The sequence below is a fragment of the Tamandua tetradactyla genome, chromosome 2 (genome assembly GCF_023851605.1).
Source record: "Tamandua tetradactyla isolate mTamTet1 chromosome 2, mTamTet1.pri, whole genome shotgun sequence".
NCBI classification, from domain to species: domain Eukaryota; kingdom Metazoa; phylum Chordata; class Mammalia; order Pilosa; family Myrmecophagidae; genus Tamandua; species Tamandua tetradactyla.
In genome coordinates this window covers 75,893,986-75,913,923 of record NC_135328.1, presented here as the reverse complement: position 1 = coordinate 75,913,923, position 19,938 = coordinate 75,893,986, and the positions used below count along the sequence as shown (strand labels likewise).

General features: G+C 34.6%; 1 protein-coding gene across 2 annotated transcripts in view; it reads right to left on the bottom strand.

Moving 5' to 3' along the window:
* Nucleotides 1-527: 527 nt before the first annotated feature.
* The window catches only part of HACD4 (3-hydroxyacyl-CoA dehydratase 4), a 34,452-nt gene continuing 15,041 nt past the window's right edge, over nt 528-19,938 (bottom strand). For both annotated transcript variants that reach the window (XM_077148040.1, XM_077148041.1), the window contains exons 4-7: nt 16,555-16,667; nt 10,022-10,128; nt 7,234-7,359; nt 528-6,141 (exon numbers count right to left, since the gene is read on the bottom strand). In XM_077148040.1, coding sequence (XP_077004155.1) covers nt 6,059-6,141; nt 7,234-7,359; nt 10,022-10,128; nt 16,555-16,667 — 429 coding nt within the window. In that variant the 3' untranslated portion in view covers nt 528-6,058. The remainder of the gene's footprint in view (nt 6,142-7,233; nt 7,360-10,021; nt 10,129-16,554; nt 16,668-19,938) is intronic.

Below are 19,938 nucleotides of genomic sequence, written 5' to 3'. Positions count from 1 at the left end.
TTTTAGAAAAGAGATTAGATTATTTGGTTAAAGAGGATGGAGCCTTCATTAAAGCCCGAGTTGTAGGTTAGAGCCCTTTTTCATCAGTTTCTATCTCTGATCCCAACCAGCCTGTTCATAGCAATGGGAATTTCTAGTGGAACATCATAGGGGGACAGAATGTGGTTGGAACAAATCATAACCTTTATCACTCTTGTAGAAAGACACCTTACAAGATCATCCTTGTGTATAAGTGTGTATCACAAACACAGGGTCCGGGATGAGGTAATAACCTTTCATATTTTTTTGGTGGGAAATACTTTATTCTGATCCTGAGAACTCTTAAAATCTCATCTTTTTGAATGTGTGATACATACAGTAACAGTATTTATGACATTGAAAGTATGTATATAATATGTTAATCTTCATTAAATACTACAAAAGTTTTTAAACTAGAACTCAGCTCATCTGAATTCAAACATAGGAAATGTGAAATAATTTCCACCTAAATTATTAAATATAAACTGAATAGAAATGACAATGATAACTCTTTGAGCTTTAGTTTTATTTTTTAGATAATAACCTACCTCCCAAGATAGTTGTGAGGGTTAAAATAGAGAATACAAAAACATTCTTTATAAATTCTAAAATATTATAGAAATGATACAAAAACATTCTTTATAAATTCTAAAATATTATAGAAATGCTATTACTTTTGCATGTTTTACAGAAAATAAATGGTAACTGATGCTTGAACACAGCCTTGTTAACATGTATGTGGGGACTTGGGAAGATAATGGATATTTCTTAATTAAGAATCTGTTCTTAATAATTAAAACATTCTAGGAGCAACTAGCATATTAGGAAGAGATAGTTATCTAAGTTAAAAAAAAAACTGTCATCTGAGCATGAGGTGTCCTTTGAGATTAATCAAATATAAATTTAATCTAATTAATTTGGTAGGTTTTTCTTGTGGATAGATTGGTAGTGATCCATAAAGTCAGAGTTACTATTCATTCATTTAAAACAGTTATGATTGTCTACTACATGATACCATACAAGGTTCTAGTGTAAAAGTGAATAAAACATAATATTCCTGTCCTTGTGGAGCTTACATTCAGATAATGTATAAATTAGTAGGCCATCATCTAATAAAGGGAAGCATCCAGGCAGCATTTTATCAATCTCCACTTCTGTCTAGCCCTTTATCATTTATAGAGGTTTAGTTTGTCATACCTCATATATTCTCAGAACAACCTTAAGCAGTTAAGGAAACTGGAACTCAGTAAATATAGGAGCTAGATCTTAAATCAAACCCACTGCTCTTACCTCTCTATACCATATTCTCTCTCCCAAGATCCCATGGTTCACCTGAACACCACAGAGTACACAGGAGGCACCTACATTTATCTGATGAATTAAGGCACGTTTTTTCCATTGGCTTTAATGTAGAGTTATAATCTTTGTTTTTTAGATGAGATGTAAAACCTTAGTTATCCATAGCAAAATTAGGCTAGTTAATCCTCATTTGGCATGTTAAAAACTACTATTTAAGCATAAGAAGAAAATGAATTCATCATCTCATTTCTAAAAATAAAGAACTGATGGCTTATATATGAGTAGTTTTATTTTCCTATCTAAAGCTGAAATATTTCATACTCAAAAGCAGTAGTTCTAATAGTTTAGTGAGCATGAGATTTATTGGAGGAGCATATCAAAATGCAGATTTCCTACACCCAGAGCACAAGCAATTAAAGAAAAAGTAAATGACCTCGTCAAAATTAAACACTTTTGTGCTTCAGAGGACTCTGTGAAGAAAGTAAAAAGGCACCTTACTCAATGAGAGAAAGTATTTGGAAACCATCTATCTGATAAGGGTTTAATATTCAGAATATATAAAGAAATTCTACAAGTTAACAATAAAAAGATAACTGAACTTAAAAATGGGCAGAAGATTTGAATAGACATTTTCCAAAGAGGAAATATAAGTAGCTAAAAAGCACATGAGAAGATGCTCAACATCACTATTAGGGAAATGCAAATCAAAACCACAATGAGATGATATTTTCCATCTACTAGAATGGCCATTATTAAAAAAGACAGAAGACCCACAAGTGTTAGAGAGGATGTGGAGGAATAGGAACAGTCATTCGTTTCTGCTGGGAACATAAAACGGTGCAGCCGCTGTGGAAGACAATTTGGCATTTCCTCAGGAAGCTAAGTATAGCATTGCTATATGATCCAGCAATCCCGCTTCTATGCATATACCAAGAAGAACTGAAAGCAGGGATTCAAGCAGACATTTGCACACCAATGTTCATAGTGACATTGTTCACAACTGCCAAAAGATGGAAGCAACCCAGGTATCCATCAACCAATGAATAGATAAAATGTGGTATTATTATTCAGCTGTAAGAAGGAATGAAATCCTGATACATGCAACATGAATGAACCTTGAGCACATAAGCCAGATGCAAAAGGACAAATATCATGTGCTCCAGCTCTGTTATAAACTAAGCAAGCTCATAAAGTTAGAATCTAGAATATAAGTAGAATATAAGGCAGTAGATCGGGGTTAGAGAATGGGAAGTTTGATGTTTAACTTGTACAGAATTTCTGTTTTGGCTGATCAGGTAAAGGTTTGAAAATAGCTAGTGGTGTTAGTAGCACATTATTGTGAGTAATCAACAGCACTGAAACTATATAGGTGAAAGTGGTTAAAAGAGGAAACTTTAGAATGTGTATATTACTAGAATAAAAATTGAAAGATAAAATGTAGGACTGTACAGCACAGTGAACTGTATTGTAAACAGTGGACTATAGTTAACAGTACGAGTATAAGGATGTCTTTCATGGGTTATAACAAATGTATTCTACCAGTACAGGATGGTAATAATAGAGTGGTTCATGGGGGAAAATATACCTAATATAAATAATGGAAGCTAGAAAGAATTATTTTAATCATTTTTCATCATTTGTAGCAAAGGTAACTAGTGCTAGAAAAAAAAAAGTACAATTAATTAAAGCTATAATCAAATGTTCCAAACCAATGCAAGGTGTTGGTGGTGGGGTAGTGTGTAGGAATCCTGTATTTTATGCATGGTTGTTTTGTAAACTCACACTTTCTCTAATTAGAAAAAAGGTAGGTTTCTGAGCTCTTTCCTAGGGCTTCAGAAGCAATAGATCTTTAATGGAGTCTGTGGCGCCTGCCCCTGGAATATAATCTGAAAAACTGCCCTGTACGAAAGTGCCATATCAAAATTAACATATCATTTGGACCCAGAAGAAGAAATAAAACATGATAATGTTTACATAAATGAATAAATGAGAGGAAGATGTTGAGGAGGGTGGGAATACTTTTTAACACATTTTAATTTTAAATCACTTTTATACTTGGGCATAATAAGATGTAGATGTATTTTTCTCTATACATAAACATATATAAGGTTCTTTCTCCAGAGAAACATTTTGGATACTAATATTTGTTTATCTACTTCAACTTCTGAAAGAAATAAGGGTTTTTATATGTGATAACTTACTCAAGGAGTAGAATAAGGGATAATTAAAAGAAACATTAACTTCTCTTCTAGATTTCAGTGTGATGTATCACATTCTCTATTAATAAATTTGTGTATGGTGTCTGGCATATTGTCAACACAGAGTGTTTCTGGATGAGTGTAGGCACTCATTCTCCTAAGGATAACGTGTTTGTTGAGCCAAAGCCTAAGCCCATGATAAGAGTTTCTTGAAAAGCATTTTGGAATAAAATAAAACCCATTTATTTTATATTTATATATTTGGAAGAAGTGTTAATCAATGCTTTTAATTCTACTGCTTTGATAAAGAAAAAGTCCAGGGGCACTGATATTACTTATAGAATTTAGGTAGACTTTTGCTGAATGATGAAATAAATTCTCCAAAGCAGTTGTGATGCAGTGCATTTTTAACTTTGTTTTCCCCTCAGCATCGAGGCACCAGTGATGTTGATTCCTGTTCTTTAGCTTGAGTTTTGAAACCTCAGGCAATGTAACTTGGCATTTGAAACTCTAAACTGAGATCATTTAGAAAGTTACGTCTTATGCTTCCAAAATATCTAGTGGTTCCTATTTCATCTATAGTAATTAAATTTGAGAAACTAAGCCTTGTCTACAGTATACAAAATGTAATGGAGAATTGATGGCCGTACAGATAGCCAAAGAAATCAATTTTGGAATCTGGGTTATATCCAATTAACTAGATATTTACTATTTCGACTTCATTATACCTGGATTTCTTAACTGGGGAATGTGAACTTGAATGGGAAAAAAAATCACATCTTTATTTTCACTAACCTCTAATAAAATTTAGTATTTTTTTCAATAATGAATCTAGACAACCAACCACAGAAGTATTAATGACCTATGACTTTGTTACCAATAGAAGTCAGATATTCTTATATTACAGTTGTTGCAAATATCTCAAATTATTGTCAACCATCATCACTACTTCAAAGTTAACAGTAATTATAAATTCACTTGTGTTCCCTCTTTCATCTATCCTAAGAAGAAGAAAGGTTGTGAGGATAATCTGACTTAAAAAATTAAAGTATTATTTAATAATGAAATTTTAATTTCTTAAAATGGCCCAATAATGATATAGTTTCTTTAATTATCTCTCTTCATTTTAGTTATGCTAGATAAATAATTTAGCAATATATGTACCATTTTTATTGGCAGAAAGCTAGACTGTCACCTAAAATTTTCAAAGGCATTCTATTTTCTTTGCATACTGAAACTTTTAGTAATATATATATTCTTAAATTTAGAAATAAAATAAGCAACTTTAAAAGCAAAATAAAATTAGCTATTTAAAAGAGTAATTTTATTTAGTACTTTTTCCATTTCAAAGTTCCAAATATAACCTTGAATTTATAGAACTATCAAGTATCTTTATTAATACTCAGTTGTTCCTTTTCAAATGTTTTATTTAATGGAAATAAGATTACCCATTTTTTTAAATTAGATTTTTATTTAGTTTTTATGTGGCAATATATTTAATAACTTTTTTATATAGTTACTGGGTATGATCTCTAATATTTCTTTCCAAAACAGTGAGTGATACAATAGTGGTAAAGGAATTATTCTATTAGTCAAGTATTAAGATATTTAGATCTCAAAAGAGAGGAGCATTTTTCAAAATTAGAACTAATGACTTTGGTTAGTAATTGGCAATAATAACTCAGTAATGAATAATATGGAACATCACTAGTTATTAATTTCCCTGCCTCTTTTATATGATTTACTATATTTTAATATATTTTATCTCATAGCTGTGATTTTAGAAAAGAAAGATAATGGGGTATTATATGTGTATTTCCCAAAGGGGTAATCTGTTTTCATCAGAGTCCTCTTTTAAGGCATCAAAGCTTATGCAATGTAAATAAATACTCTTTTAAGATTTGGAAAAATGTTTAATTTTCTAAATGTGTTTAATGTTTAAGGTAGGAGTTGAATTATTAACTCAGTGAAATTTGTCTATCAAAAGTTATCCTAGGGAAAAAAAAGTTCTCCTAGGGCAACGGTGGCACAGTGGCCGAGTTCTTGCCTGCCATGCCAGAGACCTGGGTTCGATTCCCAGAGCCTGCCCAAGCCAAAAAAAAAAAAGTTATCCTAGAAAACCGTAGGGCATATTGCTCCTCTTTCCCTACAGAAAACTCAGAAGAGAATAGGAATAAATGTAAATAAATGTAATTTAGGATATCAACTTTGGTTTCCCAATTTAATTGAATCTACTCCAGTTTTTCTCCTATTTTATATTAACCTAACAGGAAGACAAGCAGGCTTCACAAAATTGTGAATGTAAATTGTATAAAATCCACAGCTTTGTTGAAGCAAGTGGTGCAAGGTATATGTTTTGAAAATACAGTGTATGAGAAGCCAAGACTGCTGTGATGTGTCTAGAGTTTTTGAGGGGTATGCATTTATTTCATGTAACAGTTTATCAAATCCTCGGTATTTTTCCACGAGAATACTTTGTGTTGTGTTTATTGCAGCTGAATCTGCAAGCCTGTCTTTTTTATTCAACATCAGAATTCTGCGCTTCATATTTTCTTCTTTTTAATGGGAAAGACTTCCAGGATGTCTCTTCTTTCTGAGTAAAGATGACTGTAGGTAAAAAACATACCTATTGTATGGAAAGAACCATAGTTTCAAAATATAGTCAGATGTATTTTACCACAATAAAAAATAAAACTAGTCAAATCGCTGCCTGGATTCCAAAGAAAAGCCACCAAGGGTAACCCTCAGACAGAACACTTACAGAAACAGAAGTGTCTGCAGGTTGTGTGCAGATGAGGAAGCAAAGCAAGCTCCTCTATCCCACTTTTTTTTTTCAATCCAAAGAATTTTTCCCCCTTTCTTTGGGATAGCTCTCTTTACCCCTCTCAAGTTAACATTTGTCTTCTCTCTACAGGTGTTCTTATATATCTCATATACATTACCTTCTGGAGATAATCATCATCTTGGGAATCTGTGAGGGTTAGACTAAGGAACTAAAATTAAATGATGGATGTGTTTTCCTAATTCCCTAGGATAAAATTAAGTTAATTGATCAAATTTTCTCAATTGTAAGTTTTGTTCTATAATTTTTTTCTTGTGCTTTTAGCACCTGCTCCCATTTGCCTGCTAGGAAGTACTAGCACATAAAACCAAATAAACAAGAAACAAAATAGACATAAAATGGGGAAAAAAAGAAACCCCCAAGCATGCATTTCTTTTTTTTTTTTTTTACATGGGCAGGCACTGGGAAATGAACGCAGATGTCCAGCATGGCAGGCGAGAACTCTGCCACTGGGCCTCCATTGCCCCCCCAAACATATTTTTTGATATCTAGATTTTGTTTGTAGATACCTGTGCCTGTGACCATAATCTCTGTATCTCATACATAATGCAGTTATATTTTCTGCTAGTAATACTAGCAGAAATACCATAGTCCATACAGTAAAATATTGTATCTCATGGTGCCCTACAAAAAGGCATTATAGGGTGGGCCACGGTAGCTCAGCAGGCGGAGTTCTCACCTGCCATGCTGGAGACCCAGGTTCAATTCCTGGTGCCTGCCCACGCAAAAAAAAAAAAAAAATTTCCAAGTACTTTAGTGATGTCAAGCTTCCTCTTTGGTTTCTCTCATGTTCACAGACATCTGTAAAGGTAGGTGGCAGCACACACTTAAAGACACAGGAAAAATATAAACTAAACAAAAGAAAAAAATACTTACCTATAAAAAGCATCATGAGATATAGTTCCAGCACATACGGAAAATAAATAGATAAGTCAAAAGGTAGCTTGGTGGAGTAAGTGCCAAATGATTCAAAATAAGGCAGTGACTGATAGATGGCAAATGCTATTAAAAAAAAAAAAAGAATCATTAAGGTTTCCCTCCTTAACTTGTCACAGGGATATGCACAAGAGTCTCTATAACTGAAGGATATTTTGAATTTGGTAATGGCAATGCTGTGATTGCTCACTCCTTTAGCTAAAGCTAGAGTTTAATATAGAAATTTGCTGAATGATTAAGTTGACAAAGCAGTTAATGTGACTTGCTGAATTCTTGTCCTTCTCATACTTAATTATACCTACAGAGAAGTAGCTTACAGTGTTTCTTAAAATGGCATCTCAAAAAAAACCTGTCCCCTTAGCTATAAATAAAAGTAAGAGACAAATTTAGGAAAGAAAGACTGCATGTGGTATTTTCCTCTTGGAGTTTCACATCATATTAGCATAGAAGAGATTCTAAGAAGTTGTGCTACAAAGAAACGGGTTTCATCCAACATTTCCTCTGTTTAATGAACCTCAGAATATCTCTTTCTTCACAACCCCCTAGTAAGTACCTAATAAAAACTGAGGAACATTATGAGAAATGCTGGCCTAAATTATTTTGCAAGAGGAATCTGGTGTCAGATAAAAGAGATAGAGGTTCTATGAAATTTTATCTCCTAAATAGATTTGTGGTAACATTTCACAGAATGATATGATAATATACTGTGATTAAGTAAAATGTTATTAGGGTAAACATGTTTTAAAGTGAAGTTCACTGTGAGCAAGGAGGAGATAATGAGTGAGGAGGTAATGAGTGTGAGGAGTAATGTTTTTTATTAGTAAAACTAATAAGTGGGAGTCACTCATTACCTCCTGTTTTCCTGCCACTCTAGCCTGGTGCCCATCGCTGTCAGAGCCAGACAGCACTGGGGTACTAGTGGACTCAACACCATATTCAAAAGTGACACCAAAACATGCCATCTTAAGTTTCCATGGGATGCACCTATGTCTGTAGCATTTTATCAGTGTAATTTGTTGATTTGGTTAATTTATATGAACTTAGTTCTTGTCCTACATTTATAAGATTAGAAATTATAATTATTAAAATAAAATTAGAGTTATCAAAAGTTGAGTCAGTTTTCTTAGCATATTTTTATACTTGGGGACCTTTGAAATATATAAAATTAGTCACCCATATTCCACCATCCAGAATTGACATTTTGTCATATATGCTTCCAGATTTATCTGCAGATATCTTAATTTTTAACTGCATAAATAAGCTTATGAATCTAATTTTAGAAAAAGGATATGGATAATATGGCATTCATATAGGAGCATGGTCTTCCTAGAAAATAGAAGGATTGACTGAATAACAAAGGAAAAGTCCTCTATACATTTATTCATCCCTTATTTTTATGAAGAGATCAGTCCTCTTTCTGCCTCATTCCTTTATATAGTTTTTATGGTACTTTCCATATAATACAGCAAAGGAATGTACTTAATAAATACTTCATTGAGTAAGGGATTTCATTCTCAAAGAAATGGGAAATCAGGTTTTTCTTATGGTTTTCAAGAAGATTATTCTCTAAAATCTCTTGGCATAGTCTATTCCTAAATTTAATAATACTTCCTTTTGAAAAGAAGGTAAATTAAAAAATTCCTTCATATAATGTGATTTACTTTAATTTAAACTCCTTTTCTCTGGTCATCAGTAGATAGAAAACATGTGGTTATATTTTATATACTGGTCTTTAAATACTTTACAATTATTGGCAACATCTCCATCATTTTATGTTAAATCTGTTTCCTTCTGTTTTCTCTTAGTTACCTTAACATGCTTTCTTAATTTCTTTATGCCTTCAGTTTTCAAAACTTTAATGTCTATTTCATAAACCTCCCTGCCAGTTTGCCAAAACCATTACAGAAGGAAGCATATATTCCCCAGATATCTTCAAGCTATTTGCAAACTGATTTTTTTTAGTTCTTTGATTTTAAGTTTTAAATTTACATTTAGACTATATAATTAGACTACTTCATATTCTATTCAGGAATGAATTCATTGGGTATGGGGCATGCAAACAATGCATAAGAAAAAAAAGGGAGAAGCAAAGAAATAGACAAAGATAATCCATACTCTCTTGGAGCATTCAAGCTAGTTAGTGAAATGGACATTAATCAAAGAATCACACAAATGTCAAATTACAACTGAGACAGGTCCTATAAAGAGATATTCATGATGTTGTACTACGGGGAATTGACTTAGTTGAGGATGTCAGTGAATGCTTCCCTGAGAAAGTGATGACTAACAGTAGAGTTAGTCTCTGGCAGAGGGTAGGATACATGGAAGCATGGTAGATGATAAGAAGAAAGGGGATTCCAGCTAGAGGGCACTGAATGTCTATGCACTAAAAGTAAAAATCAGAGTGACTAAAATGTTAAACAGCTTTTTGGTGAGGAAATGGACTCAAAGAGGTCAAATTATTTAGCCAAAACCCAGCTAGTTGTTAAGGGCCAGGACTCAGATATCCTCATTCCTCATTCAGTATTTTGTGTACAATGCAGAGTTGCTCCCCCTTCTAACTTTGCTTCTTGAAGCTTTGCTTCTTTTAATGGATAAAAATATGCCAGGAAAGATACACTGAGATGAACACTGGCAAAAACAGTAATTTAATCATCAAAATTTAGTAAATCATTATAACTAGGTTGCTTTTATTAGTAAGCAATAAAGCAAGTCACTGTTTTCTTACCTTCAGCAAGAACACACAGAGGATAAATCGGCATCCACAGTGTTTGACTGAGCCATGTCAGCACTGCATAGGATATTCCTATGACTGATAACATGCTATAAGTATACCTGAAAGGAGACAGGAGCGCATAAAGATCATTTGCTGCTAAAGTCTGGAAAGTAACAAGAGAAAATACATTCCCACATAATTAAATACAAGGATAAAACTGGAAAGTATGCAAATTATGTTCTTTAGTTTCTATAATCTAAGCAGGGGAAGCAATAACATCCTGGGGGCACAGTGTGAGTCTGGCATGTCTCAGGATGTGGAACATGGAGAATTACAGAGGTGAGTCAAGCAAGAAAGTCACTCTTACCCCCAGAAAATTACAAGTTTCCTTGGTGAGGGTCTTCAGTTTCATTAAGAAGCCCATTTGGTGCAGCAAGCAGCTTTTATTTTTTTGTTTTGTTTTGTTTGAAGACATGCAAATATATCCAGAAAATGAATTTTAAAATAAAAATATGACTTCCAAACTCTTTTTCTCTCTTATTTGGCATCCCTGTGCTTATGAAGTTGTGCCATCTTATGTGATCAATTAAAGACCTGGTCTTGGGAACTGAGTAAGTTACAGGGTGTAGTTTTAAACCTACCTTTATGATGTGGTAATACATGCAATAATCTACATCTTTTTATATCTTTGACTATGTCAGTGGTTCTCAAACTTAAGCAAACATCAGACTCACCCAGGGGACTTGTTAAAGCACAAATTCCTGGGCTCCAAACTGAGTTTCTGCTTCAGTGGGCCTGAGGCAGAGCCTGAGAATTTGCATTTCCAACAAATTCCAGGTGATGCTGATGCTGCTATTCCAGGGACCACACTTTGAGAACCACTGGAATAGGCAAGACATAACATGGCAGATAAAACAACAACAAAAACAAAAAGTCTTGAAAACATGGATAAAGAAAAAGTAATTCCTCTTCTCACTCAGGACTCTAATTCTACTCCTCGGAGGCAGTGACCAATAACACTTACTTAAGAATTATTTCAAAATATTTATGTATATGCGTATCTGTGTATACAGATGATATCCACACCCAATCCCTTTTATTACAAATAAAGCATACGAGTAATGCTATTTTGCATTTTGTCTTGGTTTAATATATCTTAGAAGATTGTTCCACAGCAGTACATATAGATTTGTCTCATGCTATGTAAGTACTAAAAAGGAATAATCTATATGGAATTACGTTACAATTCATTTAAGCTGATCCCCACTGCTGAACATTTACTGTTTCCAATATTAAGCTTTTGCAAACAATGCAGCAGTGAATCCCCTGGAACATATTTCTTTGTGCTCATGTATGATTAAATCTTAATACTTGTAAGATGAATTACCAGGGTAATATTGGTAATCAATATTACCAGGGTAATATTGGCACACGCTTTTAGACTTTTGATAACTATTTCAAATTTTCCCCTTAAAATAGTTTGTAACAATTTATATTCCTACTAACCGTGCAAGCATAACCAACACAGCATGTTATCAAAGTTTTTGACCTTTACCAGTCTAAATGAAAAATGCTACCCTAACGTTATCTTGTTTTTTTTTCTCTTATTACAAGAGTGGGTAACTGTCTTGTCACATATTTAAAAGCTACTTGTCTTTTAAAATTGTAGCTTTTAAAGTTATCCCTTCTTGATGTGATTCGTAAGCAAATCCACTGCCCCACCCTGAGCTCAGGCATCACATCTCAACCTGTACTACTTTCACAAGCTCCTAACTGATTTCCCTTCCTCCAGTCTCCCCCTTCTTTGCTCAATTCACTAGTGAGAACCAGGGCTACTAAAAATCCCACCTCAGTGTGGGAATCTGGTTTTTAATAGATTATTCATTTTTACAAAATCCCATTATGGCAAAACAATTCTGACAATCCTTGTGTCTTATAAGAAAGTGGTGTGCCCTGAATATGATGAACTTCCTGATCTCCTGAATTGGCTGGTCAGGAAAGTCTGTCTCCTCACCTTTGGCAAATCCTAGTGTCACGTTTCAGGAAATGTTAAGTTCCAATTACACAAAAATCTCTTCTACGCCTATAAGTCTTTGGTTCCCCATGGACTCTTCATAATGTGAAACTAACCTGCAGTACTAATAATGCTGGAGGAACTTGAAGTTCAGATTCCATCTGTGTTCACAGTTCTCTCAAATGCATCAGTGTTCTGTTAGCACTTCTAGTATTTTTACAATGAGCTTAATTATTGTTTCTTTACAATTTTTCCTGATCTGTCAAAGACACTGACATGAGCAGCCTAAAACATAACTTCAGTAGTTTTGATTCTGAGAGGAATGTCCAGCAAAGATTTTTCAAAAATGCATAATGATGTAGTTTCCAAAATGTTTTGTTTTATACTGGATTACTTAGGTCATTATTATGTTTATGCATAAAGTCTTATCTATTTGCATTTAACTGGTTGCATATTGCTAGTAATGGCATATGGTATAAAGGCTACTAACTAGAAATTAGGGACACATAAGGTCTGGTAATGATACAACAACTACTGGCTGCTGTATCTGCCTCTACCAGATTCTCATCTCTCAAGCAGTAACCATAGAATAATTAAGCCTTGGCGATCCAAAGGAATTTACAATCATCTGGTAGTATAATAAAGTACTGAAGATAGAAAGGAACTGAGAGATAAGATTATTGAACCTCCTTTTTTTAGATGAGGGAATTGAGACCTATAGGTTAAATCTCTGGTTCCTAAAATCTGATCATTTTATCAGTTCTAGGGTTTGGGTTTCTGACAAGGTTGTCACCTATCTGCAATGAAACTGGAAAAAAAAGAAGTACCATGCGGTAAGCTTTACATGGTAGATTTAATTATGTACCCCAAGTAAACATGTTCTGGTTCTGCATTGCCGTGGGTAGGAACCCAGTGTAAATAAGATCTCTGGAAGATGTTATTTTTAGTTAAGGTGTCCCAACTGTATGAGCATGGGTCTTAATCCATATTGCTGGAGGCCTTATAAAGAGAAGAAAGAGGGAGCCAGGTGTTAGAGAAAGCTTCTGGGAGAAGCTGGAAGTCAGTTGAAAACCAGAAGAATGGATACGAGGAGATCACCATATGACAGGAGGCAAATATGCAAGCCAAGGAATCCCAAGGATTATGGCAAGCTAGAATGCCAGTCTTCAGGAAGAAAGCAGGAATTTATCAGTGCCTTGACTTTGGACTTCTAGCCTCAGAATCACAGGCCAGTAAATGCTTTTTGTTTAAGCCAAAACAGTTGTGATATTTGTGATAGCAGCTCTGGCAAACTAAGACAAGGCCTGATTTTCATTCTAAGATTATGTCCTTTCTATTTATTTTAGTATTAAAATGTTTCTTTTAAGAAATGGTGATAATAGTAGATGGCAGTAATTTTTTTATGGCCTTACTTGATAAAATGTTGGCAAACCTACATCCGTTTGATGTTTGTTTTTCCTTTTGAAAATTTCCAGTACTACAAAGTCCAAAGTTGTAGAACTTCCAGGTTAAGTGCTCAGTGAATTTTTTGCTGAATTGAATACCCATCGTGAGGACATCATCATCATCATCATGGGGCATCATATATAAGAAATAGAAAACATTGTTTTGCAAATGCATAAGGTTTGCAAATGTACAGAGTATCACCCTGCAGTCTGCAGTTCCTTGATAGCAGAGTTTATCTGAGATGGCACAACCTGGTATGAGGGTGGAGACAACTTTATAAGTAGCAATTAGAGTATCTTCTCTCTCTCTTGTAACTGCAGAAATGTACTGTTTTATCTTACCCTACAAAATGAGAAATGGGCCAACTGCTGTTACCAAATTACAGCAAATGCTCTGAGGCTACCCAGTGGCCTTAGTTGTCTCACCCCAAATTGCCTTCCAGATGAGAATTGGCTGGACATTTTATAATTCCTAAAAAGGGAATCATAAAGTTTCCTCCTTAGAAATTCTGTCTTTAAGGGACAAAATCGATGATGACTGTTCAGAGGTCTTAGGAAACATTTCTCAGATTGAAAGTCTTTGGTGTACAGAGTATAAATGAAGGCCATCACACAGGACACTACAATAAGCACAGAATCGGTCCCCCCACTTCTGAGATCTGCAGTGATAATAACAGGTAGGCCTCATTTACAAAGATCCAAGGGAATGGAGAAATCTAAAGATGGAACATTTAGGAAATACCAACTTATATCTAAGGCTTAAAGTACCTGAAATCCTGTGAATCTGTTTTCTATCCATGGAAAAATACCTTCATCCTCATGCCCTCTTTTACTAAAACTAAAAAAGGACTTCCATATTGGATAATGGGATTCCCCACCATTACCATGTTCATAAAGAGAGAACTGTAAAACCAGGAAATATGACAATTGTGGAGATTGGGGTCAAAAAGAGGATTCAGAAATCAAGAGAAACTTCCCCTCTACCTGAGGGATAGCCAGAAGCAAAAGAAAGGATTCAGAAGTGTTGGCTAGGGTTATAAATGCAGGAAGAAAGGGGAGAGTTTGTGAATGAGGAGAAGGATGGCACTAACTTTCAGATATTAAAGAGAGCATTCTGACTTAAGATAGTGAAGTAGATTCATTAGGAAGATATGAATATTCACTCCAAGACTGAGGGTAAAGGGGTGTGCTAGCTGACCTAGCAGAAAAGCACAATTTACACCTTTTTCAGTGTTAATTAATCCTGTATTGTTAACCAGATCTTTAAAATCCTTTTACTACATTATCTCATTTGTCCCTTACTTTTTAAAAAACATTCTAGGGTAGGCTAGGAAGATAATCCTACCCCCATTTTACAGAGGAAAAATTGAGTTTCAGAAGGTTAGTTGTCCAACAGTCCAACTCCTTGGCATATACCCAAAAGAAATCAAACATATGTGCATGAAAAACATGTACAAGGATGTTTGTAGCAGCATTATTCACAATCACCAAAAAGAGGAAACAACCCAAATGTCCAACAAAACATGGATACCTATAAATGGAATATTATTCAGCATTTAAAAAGGGATAAGTACTGATACAAGCTACCATGTGGTTGACTTAGAAACATACTGCTAAGTAAAAGAAGCCCAACAGAAAAGGTCACATATTATATCATTCCATTGTATGAAATGTTCAGAATATGCAAATCCGTAAAGACAGAAGGTAGAATAGGAGTGGCAGGGTGGGGGGCAGACTGGGGAATGACTGCTAATGGGTACGAGGTTTCTTTTGGGGGTGATGAAAATGTACTAAAATTAGATAGTGGTGGTGACTGTACAACTCTGAATACACTAAAAACCATGAATTGTGTACTTTAAAAGTATGAATTTTATGGTATGTGATTTAGATTAGGTGATTTACCGAGGTCATAAACCAGTAAGTAGTGGGTGGGGGGGGTCATCCTCAGGCCTCTGCTTCCTCACCTAACAGTCTCTCCATGGCACCATGCTACCTTTCTCAATTTGCTCAAATAATGTCATAAACCAGTTTTGTCTCTAATAGGCTTATTGAATTTCTCTGAATAAAGACTGAAAGAGTCAAGCAGAGCCAAAGACAGTTAATCAGAAAGCCACAATCCAAAGTATAAGATCCAATGTCTCTTGAACAGGAAGCCATCGGCTACAGAAGTCCATGAAGTTTGCCCCAAGTCTACAAAACTAACAGTTAAAGATGAGAAATAACTAAGTTATATATTCAAAGAATTATACTGACTTTAATTCACACACACAAAAATCCAATTCACTCTAGGGCTCAACCTATTATTTACACTTATTTTGATCCAGTTAAGTTATTGGCAATATAGTAAATCCCAAAATTCCATAACCTTCGCTTGAAAAACTAGGGCTCTTTTGTTACTTATTCATATCTGCATCTTTTAAGTGGGAGGGACAGTTCTCACTTGTGAAAGCTGGAAAGTAAGCCACTGAATAACGGGAACTGTTAAACACCACTGCCCATAGAGATAAGACGAGGCTCATCTCACTGCACAGTTTTCAAGTCAGAAGGAAACTGAAGATAAGCCTTTCCTAACCTGACGTCCAAGGATGACCCAATGGTCCACAAAAAGACTTCAGCCATTCATTTCAACTCACTAGAATTGAATACAAAATTATATGTAGCAACATATTTTTCCTGGAGAATTGAGGCCTTATATTTAAAATAGTCTTGAATTCACAGAAACCAATTTTGTAAATTCTGAGCATAAGATAATAAAAGTCCTGCTTTGCTTATTAAAGTAGCATGTACTAGAACAATCATGAAGGATGCCTTTCATTAGCAAACAGCTGTGAGGTTTATTCCAAATTGGTGTTATGCCAAGCCTGCTAGAAGCCTGAATGCACTGATTTGCTCTTGTAGGTTTTCATTATCTTTGATATGCCCATTATGGAAAGCACTAAAAATAAATTTCCATATCAAGATAAAATAATCTGAAAAGGGGTTATGTTTTTCTGTCTCATTCAGAGTAAGCAAATGTAAGCAGTTATTACTGGTTTCATTGTGGAAAGCAATTTGGCTCTGTTTTAAGGATTATTTTGACTTCTTACCTAACCGTATCCAATAGATTCCAAAAGATGAATAAAACACACACCACACATTTTTCTTGGACTTCCTCTTGACTGGTAATGACCACAAAGAGGATGATTATTCTTTCTGTGAGCTAACAGAGAAACAACAAAGTCAAGAATTTAGATAATCTGTTAGGCCATGTAGGTTATTAAAAAAAAAAAAACAGGGCGGGCCGCGGTGGCTCAGCGGGCAAAGTGCTTGCCTGCTATGCCGGAGGACCTCGGTTCGATTCCCGGCCCAGCCCATGTAACAAAAAACGGAAAAACAAAATACAATAAAACAAGAAAATGTTTAAAGATGTTTCCCTTTCTTCCTTCCTTCCTTCCTTCTATCCTTCCTTCCTTCTCTCTGTCTTTCCTTTAAAAAAAAAATAAAAAAAAAAAAAAAAAAAAAAAAACAGAGCTCCTTTTAAAAGTATGATTTAACTGGAAATATGTATATTAATCTGCTGATAATGATTATCTCTAAGGGAATAGGGTTATGAGTAAATTTCATTTCTTCCTTTTTGTTTTTCTGTATTTCCCAAATTATACTTAATGAATGAAAAGATGGCATATTTTATCTGAATCAAGATATTTCCCTTCTTGCCATACATGTTCACGTTTTTATTCACTCTAGCAAGCTTTTGAGTGTCCACTATGTATTAGATGCTAAGGGATATATATTTATACATATACAATGAAAACATGCTTCTTGCCCCAGAGAGGGCAGTGGGAAAAGGATAATGTGAAAGAATAACAGTAACACGGTGTCGAAAATTACGTCAAGTGCAATGTATGGAAGCACTGGTGAGGGAAAGGGTCCACCTGGGGAAAGAATGCAGAAAGATTTATGGAGACAAGCAACATTTGAGTAGGACCTTGAAGAATGGATAGGAGTTTATCATGCAGGCTGGATAAGAAAAAGGAAATCCTAGGCAAAGAGAGCAGCTCTGAAAGGCAAAGTAAGTGCCTTGGGGAGTAATGAGAGATGAATCCACTGGGAGGATAGAGTGGAGGGTGCACAGAGACGATGAAATTGAAAAAGTGTTTGGGGCTGGGCAGCAAGAACTTCCAACTTCATCCAATAGGGAAGCCATCAGAGCTTTTTTTTTTTTTTTTAAACACGGAGTAATAAAATCCTAACCCTCATAAGCTAGTGGAAAATGAAAAGAGTTCAACACATTCATTTATTTTTTTTCCAAGTCAGTAACATTTACAAATCACTGAGAATTCACACTTATAGCTTAGCTCCAACTGCTGGCCTCAAAAACAACATTCTTTCCCAAATTAAACATAAAATGCCTTCTTATATTGTATTACTATCCCCTGTACACTCTGCATTTTTAAAAACAGAACATTTTACTTGTCCTCAATGGTCAAAGAAAAATATACTTGAGATTGAGGGAGCACATTAGTAATAAATGAAAGGGGGAATTGTTTTATACTTTTAATAAGCTACCTTTATTCTTAAAGGGGATCAAGGAGGGAAAAGACTGTGCTAATCTATGACTTAGAATCATAGGCTGTTAGTCCTGAAAGATCCTCTAGTGCAGAGAAATCCAAGATTTGCCAAGAATGGACCACATGATCAGAAATTCACACACATAAGCTGCACAGCATGTTTTTTACTAAATTGGTGGGTCAAAAGGGTGCCTGCTTAGGTAAGGGGAATCAAATATGATTCAAACCATAGTCAATCTATAGAAGCTACCTGCATACCTATTATTCTTTCATTAGGCTTTCTTTATAATATCCTAGTTTCTTGACTTAATTTTGGTGGAACTTTTAAAGTTCATATCTATATAATGAATTATACTGAATTTCAAGTATAATTACTGAATAATCCAAGCTTGCTCTCCTAATGTCTGGCAGGCTTCAGATACCAGATCTTAGCAGCAAACAATTATTTTGGCACTGCCTAATCCTATATTTAATCAGTGACTGCTAATTAGGAAACCTTTTAGTTATTGCTAAAAATCTCAGGAAATACACACTTGGATGCATGCACACATACACAGATTTCTAATTACATGGCTGACTTTTGAAAAACTTAAGACACCTCTTGATAAGATGATCTCTAGGGCACTCTCCAAATGTAACATTCTGATACTAGCCTAAGCCCACCTTCTTACAAATAAGGAACTGAAGACCAGAGAAGTTAAGTGTATGTATGTATGTATTGTATACACACACACACACACACACACACACACACACACATATCCCAAGCCTCTGGGTTTCTGAGTTATAAGCTATCCATTATGTTAGGTTGTCCCTCCACTGAGAGAACAAAGGGAAATGTTTTCTGTAGAAAGAGAATGGCTGGAGCGTCACAATGAAACTCACCCTATTGAAAATTATCACTTGGGGGTCTGTGGCATGTTAGTGATGGCATCCCAAATGCAGAAATATCAGCAGTGACTATGCCCAAAAAAGCCTCACAATGCACACACATACACACCAGCATGTGCTGACGCCCCCCACAGGCAGTGTCAGTTAACAGTCAAATTATCTGATGGTTATTTAACTCTTTCTTGGCCATTCAATGGCAATACAATGGGGAATTTTGGTGGAGACAGTCTTAAATTGATAAATACCATTTTTTTTTGTTACTTTGTACCAGGTGCCAAACATTCATCATCTCATTTAATCTCCTTAATGAACACTAGGTACTACTGTTATTTGCATTTTACAAAGTAAACTACATTTTACAAAATCAAAATGTCTTTCCTATAGATCTAGAATCAAAATCTATATATTCTAATTCTAAGCCCCTTGTTCTAAACCACTAAACTAAGACTTTCTCACTTTTGTTATTCTATGGGCTATCACAGCACCTAATACCCAGGTTACATTTTTTCTTTAACATAGCCTCTCTCTCGAAACTTCAAGCAAAAACCTCCTTGATATTCTAAACCAGTACCAAAACAATTCTGAGGAAAAGAAAAGACTTCTAAAATTTATTGATTTTCTTTACATATGAAATTTGAACAGTTACTTTGCTTGGAGCTTTACACTTAGACAGATGTAGCACTCTGTCACTTTAAAGAAATCCTGTGAGACTATAACTCATTACTGATGAATAGTCTTTAATATTTAATGCAACTCAAACAGGTAGAATAAAATGTACAGTAAAAATCGTATAACTTAAGCCAAATTAAACATGATGTTGATGTGGTCTACTAAAAAATATGGTAACTATAAAATAAAAATACTTTGAATATTTATATTCCATTTGGGAATTCTAAACTCCAGGTTAAACAGTGACTAAAACAGAATTGTTGCTTTATAAATTGCAGCTATCATTATTTATAAGTGGTTGAAGGGGTAAAAATGATACTTCAACATAGGGAAATTTCTAGAATCTCAAAAATAAGTTAG